General features: G+C 38.8%; 1 protein-coding gene across 2 annotated transcripts; it reads left to right on the top strand.

The window, feature by feature from the left end:
* The first annotated feature begins 3,478 nt into the window (after positions 1–3,478).
* LOC149318330 (thioredoxin domain-containing protein 6-like) lies at positions 3,479–17,214 on the top strand. 2 transcript variants are annotated; one of them, XM_089509439.1, is made up of 7 exons: positions 3,479–3,511; positions 6,491–6,548; positions 7,386–7,489; positions 8,865–8,936; positions 11,014–11,130; positions 12,655–12,742; positions 16,229–17,214. In XM_089509439.1, exons 1-7 carry the CDS (start codon positions 3,479–3,481, stop codon positions 16,267–16,269), a joined length of 513 nt encoding a protein of 170 aa, XP_089365565.1. In that variant the 3' UTR covers positions 16,270–17,214. The 2 variants fall into 2 exon arrangements, with proteins under 2 accessions (XP_089365565.1, XP_089365566.1); XM_089509440.1 differs by lacking the exon at positions 16,229–17,214 and adding an exon at positions 13,728–15,414.
* Positions 17,215–17,712: the final 498 nt, after the last annotated feature.

Genomic DNA, 17,712 nt, shown 5'->3' with positions numbered 1-17,712 from the left:
GTCGGCACCTCTCCCAAAACCTTGCTGGGGGGGGGGGGGGCAAAATGATCCCTTGGATTTCTCACTTGGCTGTTTTAACCTTTCACACATTTTCTGACTGTTTTACCTTTCCAGCTTTTTAACCTTGTAGTGGTTTGAGTGTTGGACTAAGACTATAGAGTGCAGGGTTCAAATCCTGTTGGGTGACCTTGGGTAAGTCACACTCTCTCAGCCTCAGAGGACGGCAATGGCAAAACCCTTCTGAAGACACTTGGCAAGAAAACCCTGTGATAGGTTTGTTCTATTGTTGCTGTTGTTGTGTGTCTCCAAGTCATATTTGACACAGGGCGACCCCAAGGCAAACCTATCATAGGGTTTTCTTGGCAAGTTTCTTTAGAGGAGGTTTGCCATTGCCTTCCCCTGAGGCTGAGAGAGGGTGGCTTTCCCAAGGTCACTCAGTGAGTTTTTATGCTCAAGTAGGGAATCGAACCCTGGTCTCCAGAGTCATAGTCCAGTGCTCAAACCACTACACCATGCTCGTTCTCTTAGGGTTGACTTAAGGCTTGCCAAAAGTTGGAAACGACTTGGAGGAACACAACAATGACAACAATCTGTTTTCAAAATCTACCAAACAGTGATACACAAAGTACAAAATCTACCAAACAGTGATACACAAAGTACATGTTGCAAGCTTTCGAAGTTCTATTGGCTTATCCATCAGGCAAAGATGTTAAAAATCATAAAGATATCACTGTTTTGTGGACTGTGGATGTTATTGCACTCTGCTACATGGCCACCACAGCAATCCCTGGATGTGTGATCTCTTTTCAAGATGTTATTGTAGCCAGTGACATTCTGGCACCCTTGGAGAAATCATAAGAAATGGTACTTCTGAGGAAGGACAGAGAATGTTTCCTGGGTTGCTGAGAAAGCCACAAACTGTACTTGCAGCAACTGCACTTGTCATCATTGGCTTACATGCCAAAGGTCTGCCTAATAATTTTCTTCAGGACAATAAATGTGCCTCTGTTATGCTCTCAGTGCTCACCTATTTTGTCTCTATTTCCTGCCAGAAGTGGGTTTGACTGATGCAACAAGTGTGAACCTCTCCACTTACCTTCCTTCTGCCTTTATGCCTTCCACACTCATTTCTTTCTCTCACTCTTTCTGTTCAGGTCATGCTGTCTATCCTCTTGACCCATTTTCTGCTTAGGTAATTGAAACCCACTGGTTAGCCTTGGCCAAGTCACACACTCTCAGCCTCAGGGGAAGGAAATGGCAAATTCCCTCTGAACAAATCATGCCAAGAAAATCCCATGATATGGTTGCCTTAGTGTCACCATAAATCAGAAACAACTTGAAGGTACACAACAACAACAACAACAACAACATTCCACCCTGCCACCCCATTCCATATAGCAAGGTAGAAGAGATCACAGTTCCTGTGACTAAGAGGAAATGGCAGCAGGGAACAAAAATCTCAATGGAGGAAATAATAACAAGAACAACTGAAGAATTCAGAGACATATCCCTGTTAGTCTGGAATATGTGTACACAAAGGGATCTTATAGCACCTTTGTGACTGAGTGAAAGAAGTTGTAGCATAAGCTTTCATAGACTCTGGTCTACTTCCTCCATGCAACCTAGGCTGCAGCGTCTGCACTGCAGAAATAGTGCAGTTTGACATCACTTTAACTGCAATGGCTCAATGCTATAGAATTCTTGGATTTGTAGTTTGTTGTGGCACCAGAGCTCTCTGACAGAGAAGGTTAAATATCTCACAAAACTACAAATCCCAGAATCCCATAGCACTGGCAGTTAATGTGTTAAACTGCATTATTTCTGCAGTGCAGATACAGACCAATTCTACGAAAGCTTATACTACAATGGCTTTCACTCACTTAGCCTCAAAGGTGCTAAAAGACGATTTGCATATTAATACAGTAACAATAAAAATTGTTGTTTTTGTTATTATTATTTCTTACTTGCTTATCTGTACAGATTGAGATTGCCCTTCTGAAAGGGTTCATGTCTCTTTGCACCCTTTCAAAGATGCAAGAAGCAAAAACCACAATGCCATTCCACTCAGTCCCTCTGATCCAAAAGCAAATAGTATTATTCATACAAGCCTTGTTCCAAAGTGGAAACATGGTCATGTTTTTTAACCATGGGTATTCATAGACATTTGACCCTAATTAGAGGAATTTTACTTGATTGCATGTATGAATTTTATTTAATTCACAGTAAATGTGAATTAAAGGGGGGAGGGGATAAATGTCTTTTCCATGATGAAAATCTACCAATACATTTTATAAGAACATCTATTCAAAATGACATTATTCTTAACAAGACCAGTGGCTTAGAAAATTGAAGGAAAATTTCTAGCCAATGAAAGGAGTTTAAATGGATTGCACCAAGTGATTAATTGACAATCCCCCAAGAATCAGATCCATAGTATTTAGTGAGACATAGCGTTTGAACATAATAAAAAAAGATAAAGTTGTAAATGTGAAAGGCCTTGTTGTTTAACATTATATTACAATTACTACTGCTGTTTTTACATTATCAAGACTTTAATTCTAAATGAATAATTCATACTGAACAAAGTGACATTTACATGAAAGCAAAGGATCAGAGATAGTTTACCATATTAAGATAACAGTTTGTAAATGGAACATCCAATTTGATTGCATAGGAGGGCATTTACATTTATGTTACATCAGTGTACACAAAGCCGTACCAGAATAAAAGTTTAAAATCCCATTAATTATTTTATTCCTCCTCTCCATCTTGTTCTGGTTTTGATCTTTGGCAAAGTAAACAGCTGCCTTAATTTTTGAAAATCACATTCCTCTTTCATCCCACCCAAAACTGTTTTTGTGGCTTCTTTTTGTCCCTCTCTTATAATCCTATATCCTTATTCCCCCGCTTCTTTTAGTTTACAGATTCCCAAATGGATCAAATGGATCAAAACAGGATAGTGTTAAGAGCTTCAAAATTCATTTTCTTTGGGCAGATGCCTCTATGCTATGTTCAGTTTAGAACACAGGAATATCGGTTGGATGCAAAGAAGATCTCTACTTTCCAAACTACCATCATTATTTGTCACATACACTTAATCTCATGTAACTAAAAATCCAAGAGAGCTAGGCTTTTAGTAAAGGACAAATTAGGTAATGTAGAATTTGGTTTTTCTTTAGAACTGTGGTTCATTTAAGTAAGGTACTTAAATGGAGAAACATTTGTGATAAAATTCCACTTTAAGGAAGTCAGCTTCATTTATAAAGTTTGTTTAAATTGTCCCTTTTTGTTAACAAATTTCTAATTACATTTTAATACAGTATATTATTTCCTACCACTGCATGGGACTGTGTTACAATTGCTGTTGCCAGTGTTTTATACACCAGAGTGCATACCGGTAAAATATGTTTATAGATTTGGTGGTAGTTTTATAGAAATTACATAGTGTTTTAGGTTTTTGTTTGTTTTTGGCAGCACAATGACCAGCAGGAAGAAGGAATTGGCTTTGCAGGTCAGTATGAAAAGTTAATGCTGTAAATATAATGATGAATTTGGCATTTCCTGCTTGTGTGGAAGGGTGGGTTTGGCAGAAGACTGTATTATATTTTGCCAGTCGATTCAGAGCAGTAGTTCTAAAATAGAAAGCAACAGAGTCCTAAATGGATTTACCAGTCTCCCAAGGCAACAGCCAGTAATTCATTTCCCCCCTCATCTGATGAATCAGAAATAAAATGTAAGAACAGATTTAAATTATCTCCACAGTGCAGCCTTCTGGGAAGAGATTGCAGCACAGAGCATTTTATTTAGCAGAATAATGTAGAATTAGAACCAAAGGCTGACTGTTCAGCAGATGATAATCGAAACCAGCTAAACCTCATTTCTTTTTTCAGATAAAAGTGAAATATACTTCTAAAAGGGAGAGTTTAATTTGAGACAGATTTAACTGTACAGTTTTAAGCAGAATTTCTCACTGTACTTTCTAGCTGTTAAGATGCAGGATGACTGAAGCAAGCTGACCTTCTAGGCTGGATTGGAGTATAGTCCTCTAACAACCGTGACTGTGGAGATGGCAAGGAAAATTAGGATATCTGTCAGTAACAGATATTGGTCTCAATATGCAATCTTACTTTGGCCCAGGGACTACTGTACTATTTGCCAGAGTGAAGTGTCCATCTCCAATAGATTATTTTTCTTAGTTATTTAATTTAATATTGTATTTTTATTCCCAGGATAGGTGCTATTGGAAATCTATGCACTGAGTGTCAAAATAAATTGATTGGGTTTATATGCTATATTGTTATATACAGGGGTGAGGGAGGTGTCTTTCATTGTTCCATCTCAGTTAGCAAAATGGTTGGGAATGGCCCTGCTTTCATCCTAAGTCTTCATGAGGAAACACTTAAGAGTTTGTGCTTACATTTTAAAGGGATGCAGGAGGCCTATATATAAGGTGCCCTTTGTGCCAACCCCTTTTTGAGTCAATTTCTTTTCCATTCCATTCTCAGTGTTGTCAGGTTATGTGCTCTCTCTCTCTCTGAAATGTAAGACATATAAAATAAATTGAGGTTGCTGCTATATTTCCTTATCTCTTGGTGTTTGCTTCAATGCTTGGACAGAACAGATGAATGTTCAGTGACATAAAAGAAGAGGAGCAACATTGATAGAAACCCCAGGGACCTGAGCAGTGAGCCTCATCAGGTTTCCGGCAATACTGAATCTTAATGATGTAGACTCCTGGGAAAATAATACTAATAGTGATGAGATCTGTCCACCATGTGCAACAGACAGCTTCATAACAGTCATGTTAGATTATTTTCTTGCATTTGATGTGCCTTTAACTGGCCTACCTGAAAGATTCTCTTGTAGTGATAAATCGATTTCCACTTTCTTGCTGGTAGTAAGAAATTCACATTTTTGTATTTTGAGGGCCTATGGAATTACACTGTAACTGAAACAGACTAAAATACTGTACTTTCTTAATCTGGTGTCTAGGGATCAAGATGTATAATCTCAGAGGTACTTTGGATTTAGCTATGTTATTAATTTATGGACATTAATCTTAGTAAAGTATATATTCAGTTCATAAGGCATTAAATAGACATTTTTAAACAAGAAAGGCTCTTCCGGCACAAACTTTAGTGAATCCAGTTCATCAGTTCACTATCCATTTCATCACATGCAACTGTAGTCTACCCAGTATAGAATACCCATATAGTATACTAGTCATTTTTACATAAAAGAATCACAGATACATTCCAAGAAATTGTTGGTCTTTAAAATTCCACACATCTCTTTGTTATTCTTTGTGAAAAAAATTATTTAACTTCACATATTGAAACTTTTAAATAAAAATCTCTGGGAATGTAGAAATGACTCCACAAGAGATATAATCTCTATAAATCCTGCCATCAAGTGGTCACAATAAGAAATTATTATCTCAACTCTACTGGCTATTTACATCCGAGTAGACCTACTGGTTTCATTTAAACTACTCTTATGTGACCCTGAGTCAGTTACTTTACCATAGATAAAGCATAGTACTGTATTCTAGTGCAACATTTTGAGGTTTGTCACTCAAGAGCCATGCCATGTAATATGATCCAGAACATGTTTATTCAGAGGTTAGCTGAGAATTTATTCATATTGAGTATGTTTTGGATTATAGCTCTACAATATGATTCTATCCTTGTTTTTCTCAGAAGCTCCAGTAAGTCTAGTTTGACTTATTTTCAAGTAGACTTTGGAAAAGTTGCTTTTTGGACTATAACTCCCAGTAACCTTCAGTCAGTATGGCCAATTACCATGCTGACTGGGGAATTCTGGAAGCTATAGACTATAGATCTCTTTCTACACTCTTTTCTCAAGTAGATCTAACAGATGTGATGTTGACTGGCTTTAGCCTTAGAGTGGTTCAGTGCTCATCTTACTCTTATAGAGTGGACATCAATAGTTCCATAGACCACCTGAATGGAGTTTACTGTCCATCAGTGGCTCACACACCATAGTTCAAGAGGTGGTGAGATATCTAGATGTCACAATAGGATCAATCTTGTTGTTCAATCACTCAACAATTAGCCTTTCCCTATTCTGTACATTCTTGCTGGCTAGTGAACAAAACAGGACCTCACAATATTAAGATCAAACTGAAGGGCAGAGGTGGGTAAAACCTGTCAATGTTGAGAGATCAGGTAGTTTCAGTCAAACAACCTCTGAATGGTCACAGTTACCCTCCTGCTCTAGGTCTTGAATATTTGCATTTTTAGTAGATTTTAACAGGACAAAAAAATAGCATCTGAACAAGGAACTTGTTTACAAATGTTTTTGTTATGTATCATGAGTATGAGCTCCTACTGTTAGGTCATCTAATATAAACACTTTATTTGTCCCTTTACTACTGACTAACCAAGTCTGTCTTCAGGCAGCTGAATTTAAAAAGGCTGTTCTGCCCTACTTAAAGGTTTATTGGTAATATTGTTTACTTTACATACAGATGCTTATAAGTAATCAGGAACTTTGGGAAGAAATGCTGAGTTCCAAAGGATTGATAGGTAAGACTTGTGTTGTAAGTACAAAACAGGTCACACTTTTCTTGCTGTTCAGAAATATAAAGATAGACTGACAAACTATATAGCACAATATCATTTTGTTTTGTTTCATTTTAGTGAGAAAATTAACTACAGTATAACAAAGTCTTCTTTAGCACTGTTTGATGTGTTTTTCCTTAACATGTTTCTAAGCATACCAGAAGAGTTTCTATGTGAGTATGATATCATGCAAGGGCTGGCACGAGGTATTGACAGAATTGGGTACCTTCTGAGACCTATGTTCCAGTGGGGAACCACTGCCAACTCCTTGAGACTTTAAGCTATCTATTCCTACTTCTTGCTGTTGTTGCTTGTTGACCTGACTGAGCAGTTGCTTCTATTCATATTGCCCTGTCTTCCTTGGCAGTCAAATAGATTGAATTCTGACAAGGAGCAGTGAAAGGACATTGGGAATAGCAGTGACAAAGAGGATGAATAATTCCTGGAAGAAAAGCATTAGCGATCTCTTGTTGATGGGTTCCTCAAAGCCTGGAGCCAGCTATAAGCACATGGATTCGCTTCATCTCCATGCCCCTCCTGCACATTTTTGGAGCTGTATGATATTGGTGCTTTCTGGGATGATAGGAAGGTAGAAAGAGGGCCCACTTGCAGCACCTCATACTATAACTTCCAAATCATCCCAGTACCTAGCACATACCTCTGACAACGTATTGGTAAAGCAGTTGTTAGTTACATCAGGAAGTAGTAGTAATGAGCTTAAGTAATTTTATGTGCTTGATTATCTCTGTATATTTCTATATAATGTTGGAATTCTGCTAAAATATTTTAATCTCCTTGCAGTGGTAGATGTTTATCAAGGCTGGTGTGGACCATGTAAAACAGTAGTAAGCCTCTTCAGAAAAATAAGAAATGAACTTGGTGATGATCTTCTGCATTTTGCTGTGGTAAGGTAGCATCAAATGTGCAAACATACAGTATACAGTTGGCCCTCTGTTTGCACAGGGGATCCGTTCAGGACCCTCCCTGCAAAATTTGGAGGCTCACGCGTATTCAAGCCTCATAGGCACGCGCCAATAAAATTAATGGAGGTTGCCTCTCCGCACATACAGGTAATCGAGTTTGTGGATGTGAGATCCATGAGTTAGGAGGGATGACTGTACAAGTGTACAAATATAGCTGACAAAAACTAAAGTCTAGGAGGCAGATCAATATAATATACAATTCTACTTGCTTTAGTGAGTTAAATAATGCTATAGTCTCAATGAATTCAACAGAACAAACTCAAGAATTTAACATACCGGGAGTGGACTACATTGGAGAAAGCTAGATTAATTTATTGGATATTCTGAAGTCTCACCAAAGTGGAGGCTATGGGATGCTCACATAGATGTAAATGTATTCAGTGTGCATGTGTAGAAATAGAACCTGGAAATGCTATAAAGTTTGACATTACAAATATCAAAATGAGTTACTCAGCAAATGAGTTACTAAAAAATCTCAAAAAGTCTGGAGGAAAAATATTGACATTGTATGCTTGGTGTTGCTGCTCACTTGCTGGTCAATGCCCCCCCCCCCCCCCGCCCCATGGCAGCCCATTCAATAGAAATATGAAAAGGCACTTGTGCATTTGAATAATACAATCAGGCATGATCAGAGACTTACAGGAAAATGCAAATAATTTCCCAACCATTCCATTACATATATTATTTAGTCTGAATTATGATACGAGAATAGGGCTATACTCTGTCAGAAATCCCTAGCAGCCTCTCATAGAATTACAGTACCTTAAAGTCTTTGGGAAGTGAAAATTATTGATAATCCATTTTGTCTAGTGTTGGTGGGGACTAAGCATATGTGTGAGTTTCACACAACTTATTAAAGTAAGTGTGGGAGGCTCCATGGGACTGATCTAGCTTACTGGGGGATTTGCAGTCAGGGCCATGGCAGTTTCTCTTCCCCAAATTCCAACATTCTGGAAGGAAATGGAGTAGGAAGTAGATGGGTTGAATCTGGTGGATCTCTCCAGCATTTTGCTCTCCACAACCACTCTCTCCATGTGTCAAAGGGAAGGCAGGAATCAAGCTGGCACTGTACATCTGGTGACACGAGCCACCAAACTGTGAGGTTGCTATTCAGCTGGCTCTTGAACTGTTAGTCAAATGAGCCTGTTGCAATCCTCACTTCAAAAGGATGGACTACTACTTGTTTAAGAAGTGATAAGAAATTCTAGGTACAGTACTTCTCTTTCCTGCTCTAGTAGTGATCCTGTAGTTGTAAATATTTACTTTTAGTAAATTATTTTATTTGCTTTTTCTTTAGGCTGAAGTGGATTCAATTGATGCCCTAGAGAAATATCGTGGAAAATGTGAGCCTACATTTCTCTTTTATGCTGTAAGTTGGTTCAAGCGTTCTTCGGTTTAGAAACAGGAAATTTATTTCAGTCAAAAACTGTTCCTGTCTTGCAGTACCATATGAACATTGGGTGATATTGAGTCACGAGAATATAATGTGTTTTTTTTGAAAAAGAGTGAAGGTGTACCTTCACAATATAGTTATATCAATATTATGCCACTTTTAATTTTCATGACTTACAGCTCACATCCATGTGCCCCAACCCCCTTCTCTTCTTCCCCTCTTTTTATTTTGAATCCTCTATTGGGAAACTGGAGGATTAAATAAAACTTGTAGCACAAGAGGGATTCATTTCATAAGAAGTCAGGCATTCTAGCAGTATAATATTAAACTAACAGTGCAGAGGAGAAAAACATCTCCCCTTCCACCTCTCTTTTTGAACTCTTCTTCCTCTCTTTTACTTCTAAACTCTCTGTTTGGAAACTTGTTGTTGTTAATAAAACTCAAGCCCCACAGTGCAGGAGAGATGTGCTTAAAAATCATGCACTTTACCATAACACTAAATGCATTTTCTAGTATAGAACAATTAAAAGACAGGTAGAAATTGGTTTTAGCAGATTGGAGACAATATGAAAAACTGCAAAAGCAAAGAAAAATTAACAACCACAGCTCACATAATTGCACACAAAAGACATGTTCAAAAGCAAAATGAAATCAAATACAACAATAGTTGCACATGGAACTCTGGTATTCAAAATGTACCTGGGACAGGAAAAATTGCCGTATTCAACTAAGAAGTAAAATGTTGTGTTACTTCATGGGAATCACCAGAAAGCCTATCAGAACAAGAGAAGTGTTGGGTCTCAGAAAGAGAATTAAGTAGAGCAATGAAAACTGCCACATTCTGCCACATTTGACCAGTCTGAATTAACTCATGTAGTTTGGTGAAGTACTTAGAAAGTACCAAAATGCCTTGACAAAGAGAGAGACTGAAGTGCAAATAACTATTTCCCCAGTGAAGCTAGCATTCATGTTATCTTGAGAACTTAAGTAATTTCCTATTTATGGTGACCCTTGCGTGATATAGTGGTTTGAGCTTTGGACTATGGAGATTATCACACAGAGAAATACAGGCGGGAGAGACACAGGATCTAAAAGACAAAAAGGGATCTTACCGCATTTACCTGTGTCTGGGCTATAGGCAGCCTATATCCACTCAGGGAACCCATCTACAACCCGGACTTCTCCAACTGCTTTTTCAAGTATGGGAAAATCCTACAGCCCCTGGGTAAATGCGATAAGATCCATTTTTGTCTTTTAGATCCCGCATCTCTCCCGCTGATTTTTCTGTGTGCAATAATCTCTTTTTTTCTATTATGCATGTGTACCACAATTTGTGCACAAAATTCTGATAGGTTATGGTTCAGTTTGCATGATTTAAGGAAATTCAGGAGAATGTGGTAAATATGGATTGGTTGCTGCTGAATAGTCAGCAGCGCAAAGTATGAAAGGCAAATAACTTGATTTTAATTAATTGGACTGGAGTATAGCTGTAGCAAATTTCCTGTGTAGAGGAGTGTACTCCAATTCAACTGCAAATTATTAGATTGTCAATTAATTTATCAATTCAATTTATAGTCATGTATGTATGTTTTTAGATCTAGCATGTGGGACATAGCAGACATCCTCTTAAAGATATCCACCCTGATAAGACAGAAAAGAGGGATGCCTCTTTTAATGCCATCTGCAGTTTTTACAGTTATTTGTATCAAGTTGCATATATAATAGAAATATGCTTACTTAAATGGGTCACTTTAATCCATTAAGCCATTTTAATTTACTAATATATTCAAGCAGCTCAACACTGCATGATGTGTGGCTCTCTCTGCTTTTTTCAAGTTCTGTTCCTCTCTGTCCTCATCTAAATACAAAAGATGACCTGTTTGTATGGCAGACAGTTCATTCTGGAGATACTGTACAGTATAATGTGTGTGATCTTTATATGGCGATCTTGTCAGCTGTCAGTAAAGTATATTCAAATCCAGACTCTGACATGGTAATATTAATGTGTGTATGCTGTTAAATAAATGAGCTATGAATACCTATTTTCTTTCAGGGAGGTGAGTTAGTAGCAGTTGTAAGAGGAGCAAATGCACCATTGTTACAGAAAACCATTGTGGAACAGCTGGAGGCAGAAAGAAAGGTCTTGGATCATGGAGCAGACAGAGTAGTGGTAATCTTGTTTCTTGCCATTAAGTTGAAAACCCTTTTTAAATGTCATTGGCCATTATTCAATAGAATCAAAGTTGGAAGGGTTATTGTAGGCCAGTGCTGCACAGAGTGGTGCTCTGTGGACAGGTATCAGTCCATGAGTTTTTGGTTGCTGGTCCACAATGAGCCTTCACAAGAGAAAGACACAGTTGTAGTAAATGGGCACAAATATTTTGCTGGTCCTCTCCGTAGGGAGGCCAGGTGGCCCTGGCCTTGCTTTCCTTCTGTCAACAAATCAAAACATTTTTATGCCACCAGGCTTTTAAAAACTAGTGGGGTTTTAATACTGTTCGGTGCTGTTTTAAAGGTTTGCAGTTCATCTTTTAATGAATTTTTGTGTTTTTAATGTTAAACTTTTAACTATTTAAAATGGAATTAAGCAATTGATAAATAACTCTTTTTTATTTATATTTTTATTAATGACTTCATATAGTTTTCACCTGTATTGCTTTGAAACAAGTTGTTAGCAGCCTTGAATCCCATTCTTGGGAAAAAGGGAGGATATAAATGAATACAACAAAAATACATAAATAAACAATTGGGGGAAACTTTGCAGTCCCTCGCCGGTTTAGAAACATTGTTTGTAGGCAATATAGTTCAACTGTCCACTCAGTGCAGTGAAATCTATTCTGGACAAGAAAGAAGAGATATTATTCAAGACATGTCCGTACAGGTCAAGTATGTCAGTCTTCCCTGTCCCCCCATTAGGGAGACCAGAAAATGCATGGGCCAAATCCTGGTTCTGGTGCAGACAGACCTGACACAATCTGGCACATTCTGCACCAGAACTGGGGCATTGGCCACTTACTAGGTGTCAAAATAAGTCCCTCATTGTTCCAGTTCTCCCAGAGACAGCCACTTGGCTGCCCAGCATGGTTGCTGCTGGCAAGGGTCACATGCTCTGAGCTGAGACCTAGATGGCCATCTGTTGGGGACGCTTTGATTTGGATTTCCTGCATGGCAGGGGGTTGGGCTGGATGGCCCATGCGGTCTCTTCCAACTCTGATTCTATGAACCTGTGACCCTTCAAAGTGGGAATGGCAGTGGGTAGTGTGGCTTGGCCACGCATGCGAACAGCTGCCTGACCTACAACAGAGGGCCTTTGCGGTGGAAAAGCATCAAGATAGCTCCAGGCTCAGATATGACAAGCCGCTCCCAGTCTATCCTGCATGTGCGGATGTCCCCAAGTGGTAGGATACAGTATTTGCCTGCAAAAGGTCATAAATTCAGTCTCCAATATTTCTGGGTAGGACTAGGGAAAATTCTTCTCTGAAACCCTGGAGAACTGCTGAGAGTCGGTGCAGCCCATACTGAACTAAACAGACTGATAGTATAAGGCAACTTCCTATTTTCCTTACATGCTTATTACTAAAACAACAACCTGTTACTATAAATAAACATATCATTATTGCTAAAAGCAACTTTTAAGAAAATGTTTCAAGTGATTGTTTTCTAAAACAAGCACTTTCTTATGCTTTGATGCCAGATTCAGGATGGGGGCCTTCCTAAAGAAGAAAGCCCTAGTGTTCGAGAGGAGGAGGAGGATGAAGAAGATGGTGAGGATGATGAGACAGGTTTGTAATTTTATTCATGGCATGGCTAGCATTGGTTCTAAAATCATAGAAGAGTTAGAAGAGATCCCAAGGGTCATCCAGTCCAACCCCCTGTCATACAGGAATACAATAAAAGCAGCTTTGACAGATTACTATCCAACGTCTGTTTAAAAACTTCCAAAGAAAGAGACTCCACCACTCTTTGAGACAGTGTGTTCTTGTAATTAAAATTCTCCTTGCATGAGGAGGTTAGCAATCCCAGATACTTTAGATTTGTCCATGTTTTCCCTAATTCATAACAGTATTTCTATGTTTGGACACCTGACAGAGCACCTAGGCGATCAAAAGCTTAATTTAAATAAATAAATAAATTTGTCTACACATGCGATCGCCTTACCCTGGTTCCCACTCCACAGGGGGAAAGGCTACATGACCAGGAGGGAAATGGCGCCAGTAATGCAGGAAAGAGAACAAGCAGGTGTCACCCCCAGGCCAGCCTCTTCAGCATTGTTCCTCCCATCCCTAAGTTCCTTAATCAGACTCGGGAGGTGCAGGAAAAAACCTCCAAAAAAGTACAGTCAAATTAACCCGAATTATCCACCACTGATTCGGGTTTTCCCAGGATCCAAATTCCAATGGGAACAAAATCAGCGCAATGAGGATCGAATGCGCACTCAAATGGGAATGATGCCCCCATAATCTGCGTCTTGATCCACTTTATAAGCCAGTGGGAATGGGGCCCTATGCTCCATTCCTAAAATAGCCTCATTTCCTCCCTCAGTAAACTGGTCTGCTTTCTTCCTGTAGTTTGAGTGGGAGCTCACAGGATAAGAATTTAAGCACAGAAATTGAAAGAGTTATTTAATTAATTGCCTAATATGGTTCAAAAGGCTGAGACAACAATTTCACAGTTTAATCACCAAGCAAATATCTTCCGTTTGATGTTGCTTTCAAGATATAAACTGTTTTCATTTTATGTTAATCCCCCCCTTTTTTTTCTTCCTAGGGTAATTAATTTGTCTTGGGAGTGGTTTTCCAACTGCCTTTTTGGAGTTGATGAGGAAAATTATAGACAAATTTCAGTTTCTAGTAGGGAGAAAAGGGTACATAAAACAACTCCCCTATAGCTATCACTGTAGCACATGGAGCAGAAGTGTGTTTGATGTAGAAGTGATCCAAAAAGTCTGTAGTGCATCCATGTTTTAATTACTGTGTCAGCAGCACTTGTGAAAGGTAGAAATCGAGACACTCACTCATGTATCAATTGTTCTTATTGCTACTATTATTTTCATTTATATTCACCACAGAATTGCTTGTTTAGGTATGTATTAACTACTATGGCACTATGTCAAGGTTAGTCACGTTCAGACAGTTGGGATTAGAACATATGGACAGGTGGAGCAGGATCACTTCCAATCATCCACCTCAGTGTCTGTATGCAGTATACAAAGCTCATATGATGTACACACTAACCCTAGAGCCCATTAATGGGGTTTATAGTTTGGTGAGGCACTGGGGTGCTCTAGCTGATAATTCTAAATGTACTTCCATATGCTGTACATCCCATGATTCCATAGGATGTTGTCATAACAATTAAAGTGGAATGTGGCACTATACTTTGTATAGTATGAATGGGCCCCAGGATTGGACAATACAGAACCCATGGGACATCTGCAGTTCCATGATAATTTTTCCAGCTCCCATGCCCTCTAGAACATCAAGCTTCTCTCTCTCTCTCTCTCTCTCTCTCACACACACACACACACACACACACACACACACACATCCTGAAAGAACAAGATTGTTCAACATGTTAATGGGGGCAAAAATCAGTAGCTAGGAACTGCTCCCCCAGCCCAGTCCTTGTGCTCAAATCCTTGGATATATTATCATACCATGATTGACAACCTTTTACCAATGTATTTCTGATTATACTCCATTGTCAGCAATGGTGGGATTTTCCTCACACTGTGTTTATCTTCATCTGCGTACAATACCATTTAAAAAGTGATCATATAATATAGAACAATTGGAGGCTCCTTTAGAGAACAACACAGGCTCCTGTTGCAAAATAAATGGACTTTTCTGATCACACGAGGTCGACAAAATAATTTTTAGACTACAGTGAACCCTCTGTATCCACGGATTCAACCATTCATGGCTTGAAAATATTCATTTAAATATTCATAAAGCAAACGTTGATGTTGCCAATTTATATAAGGGGCACCATTTTACTTGATGTTATTATGTGCCTTCAAGTTATTTGCTACTTATGGTGACTCTAAGATGAAGCTATCATGGGTTTTCTTGGCAAGATTTCTTCAGAGGAGATTTGCCATTGCCATTTTTTGAGGCTGAGAGCATGTGACTTCCCCAAGCTCACTCAGTGGGTTTCATGGCTGAGCAGGGAATCAAACCCTGATCTCCAGAGTCACAGTCCATCACTACATCACTAATTTACTATCCCATTGTATATAATGGGCCTTAAGCATCCACAGATTTTGGTATCCATGGGGGGCCCTGGAATCAAACTAAGAGCCTACTGTTTAAGGTTTCTGTGGTAGTATATCCTCTGAAGAGATGCCAGTGTGTTGTAGTGGTTTGAGTGTTGGACGGACACTGAGAGATCTTGATTTGAATCTCTGTTCAGCCATGGGAACTCACTGTGTAACCCTGGGTAAGTTATATTCTCCCAGTCTCAGAGGAAGGCAATGGCAAACCCCTTCTGAACAAAACTTATTATTATTATTATTATTATTATTATTATTATTATTATTAACCTTTATTTATGAAGCGCTGTAAATTTACATGCGCTGTACTTGCCAAGATAACCTTCGGAAAGAGTAGTCATAACTTGACATTGGCTTGAAAGTATACAGCAATAATTCTCTCAGTATTCCTCTACACCAGAGCCTGAAGGCTTTTGAAAAGAAATTTAGTTTATTTTCAGGGTGTGTGGGGCACCAACAACAAATTAAAAACAAAATTGTATTACCATGCTATGAACACAAGATGACATGTAAACAATGTAGGATTTTTGCGTAACTAAGTTCAAGGAGAGGATTAAATTATAGCTATGTTACCAGACTTCCAGAAGTACATAGCTGTTGCATTCAGAAATGATTAAGCCTCAAGCAATTCAATAAAGTAAATAATTAGTGCATTTCCCAATGGCTGTTAGTTACTCTGCTTCACTAATTTCAAAGTGTGTTTAGTACTGGATGAACAATTTCATCATTGGCTGATTCAGGTTTAAAAGGTTGACAATATTGGCAGATATCCACATTCTCCAGTGAACTGCTGGTAGCATTTAGCTTTTTGATAGTTTACTCATCAGGAATTTTCTTCACTGGATGTTGCTAATGGGGATTGATTTCCATCCTTTCAATATGGTTTTGTCCATAATGCCACTGTATTAGGAAAAGTACTAACTGAGGATTTTAGAATGTTGCGGCATAGGATCAACATGTCATCATCATTAATGCTGCCATAACAACTGTCCTTCAGATGGAAAACATGAGTCCTCCAGTGGTGTCAGACTGGAATGATTGAATCATAGAGTTGTAAGAGACTTCAAGGGACATCAATTTCAAGCTCCTGCCATGCAGAAATACACAGACAAGGCACCTTCAACAGGCTCTGTTTAAAAACCACCAAAGGAGACTTCGTCACTCTCTGGGGCAGAATATTCCACTGTCAATATCAGCAAATATCAGCATAGTTGAAATCACGCATCACTACTACTTATGTCCTGAGTGTGTGGTCATCTGTTGTAGAAAGGCATAATCCATTTCCTCATTCTGACTTGGAAGTCTGTAGTAGACTCTAACAACAACATCCATGTTGTTTCCCTCCCCTTTAATTTTTATCCAAATGCTCCCCACCTGCTTTCCAGGATTGAAGTCATGGCTCTCTACACAGGTGGAAATATCCTTCATATACAGTTCTGTTTCCCCTCAATTCCTGTTTGGCCCATTTTTCTTAAAATTACTACATCCCAGTCATGAGACTCTACCCACCGAGTTTCAGTGATTTCTATTATATTGTACAGTGGTCCCTTCCCTTACATGGGGGATCCATACCCCCCCCCCCCCGCGTAAGGGAAATTCCAATTATGCTCGAGCTCCTTTTAAACTAATGAGGTTCATGCTTGCAGCAGCATGCATCATAAGTGCGTGCAGCATTACTTTTTCCATCTCATGGCGCCTCTCTTTCCGGCGCAGCTTTCAGCATATGCTGAAAGCTGTGTATATCACGCCCATGTATCCCTCGGGCACACTGTATTTGCTTTGCAGTGCTAGGAGTTCAAGTTCATCTTGTTTATTTTCCATGCTCTGTTCATTAGTGTAGACACACCTAACACCATGAGCCATTCCCCCTAGCTGCCTATGTAATCCCCCCCTCACTGTTGGGTCTTCCACTATTTGCCTTGTTCTTTCTATAACAGCTGCTCTAGTAATTAATTAATGTCCATACTGCCTTAGGCTTCCAGAAACTGAAGTAATAAAATAAAAAAAATAAAAGTGGGAAGTTTTCCTAGTCACATTTTAATTCTGCCAAAGTTTTCCCAGTCACATTCTAATTCTGCAACTGTTTTACATTCAGAGCATGTTCAGTTATTTTCTCAAATGTAACAGGTGAACTCTTAGGTCAACTGTCAACTGTGAAAATCTACTTTGAGACATACATTGAGACATGTATTTTGTAAGCTCCAAATTGTTTTCCCCAAGCTTCATTGCACTTAAGTAATGCTGCTGGCTCCATTGTAATACTAGCCTTAAGCTGGTTGATAAGCGCCTGTCATTTGCAGACTTTCTGGATCAGAGGTTTTCATGTCAATGTAATGTGAAACAGAGTTGTTAAATTTACAGCAAATACATTTGAATCCAGTATAGGTTTCACAACAGAAATGTCATAATGGACCAAAAACAATATTATATTTGTAGCTGAAATTAATTCCCCAAACCTTGTAGGGACTGAAACCTTTATTG

This window comes from Sceloporus occidentalis, unplaced genomic scaffold (assembly GCF_023333645.1).
Source record: "Sceloporus occidentalis isolate IW3139 unplaced genomic scaffold, rSceOcc1.0.p SCAF_2, whole genome shotgun sequence".
Taxonomy (NCBI): domain Eukaryota; kingdom Metazoa; phylum Chordata; class Lepidosauria; order Squamata; family Phrynosomatidae; genus Sceloporus; species Sceloporus occidentalis.
Note: the sequence above shows the minus strand (reverse complement) of the source record. Positions and strands in the feature narration are given on the sequence as shown.

Bases quoted from the DNA above. Each gene is read 5' to 3' on its own strand.
- LOC149318330 (XM_089509439.1), top strand. From the start codon at position 3,479: ATGACCAGCAGGAAGAAGGAATTGGCTTTGCAG. The intron at 8,937-11,013 runs GTAAGTTGGTTC...ATTTTCTTTCAG, and splicing joins CTACATTTCTCTTTTATGCT to GGAGGTGAGTTAGTAGCAGT. The intron at 11,131-12,654 runs GTAATCTTGTTT...CTTTGATGCCAG, and splicing joins ATGGAGCAGACAGAGTAGTG to ATTCAGGATGGGGGCCTTCC.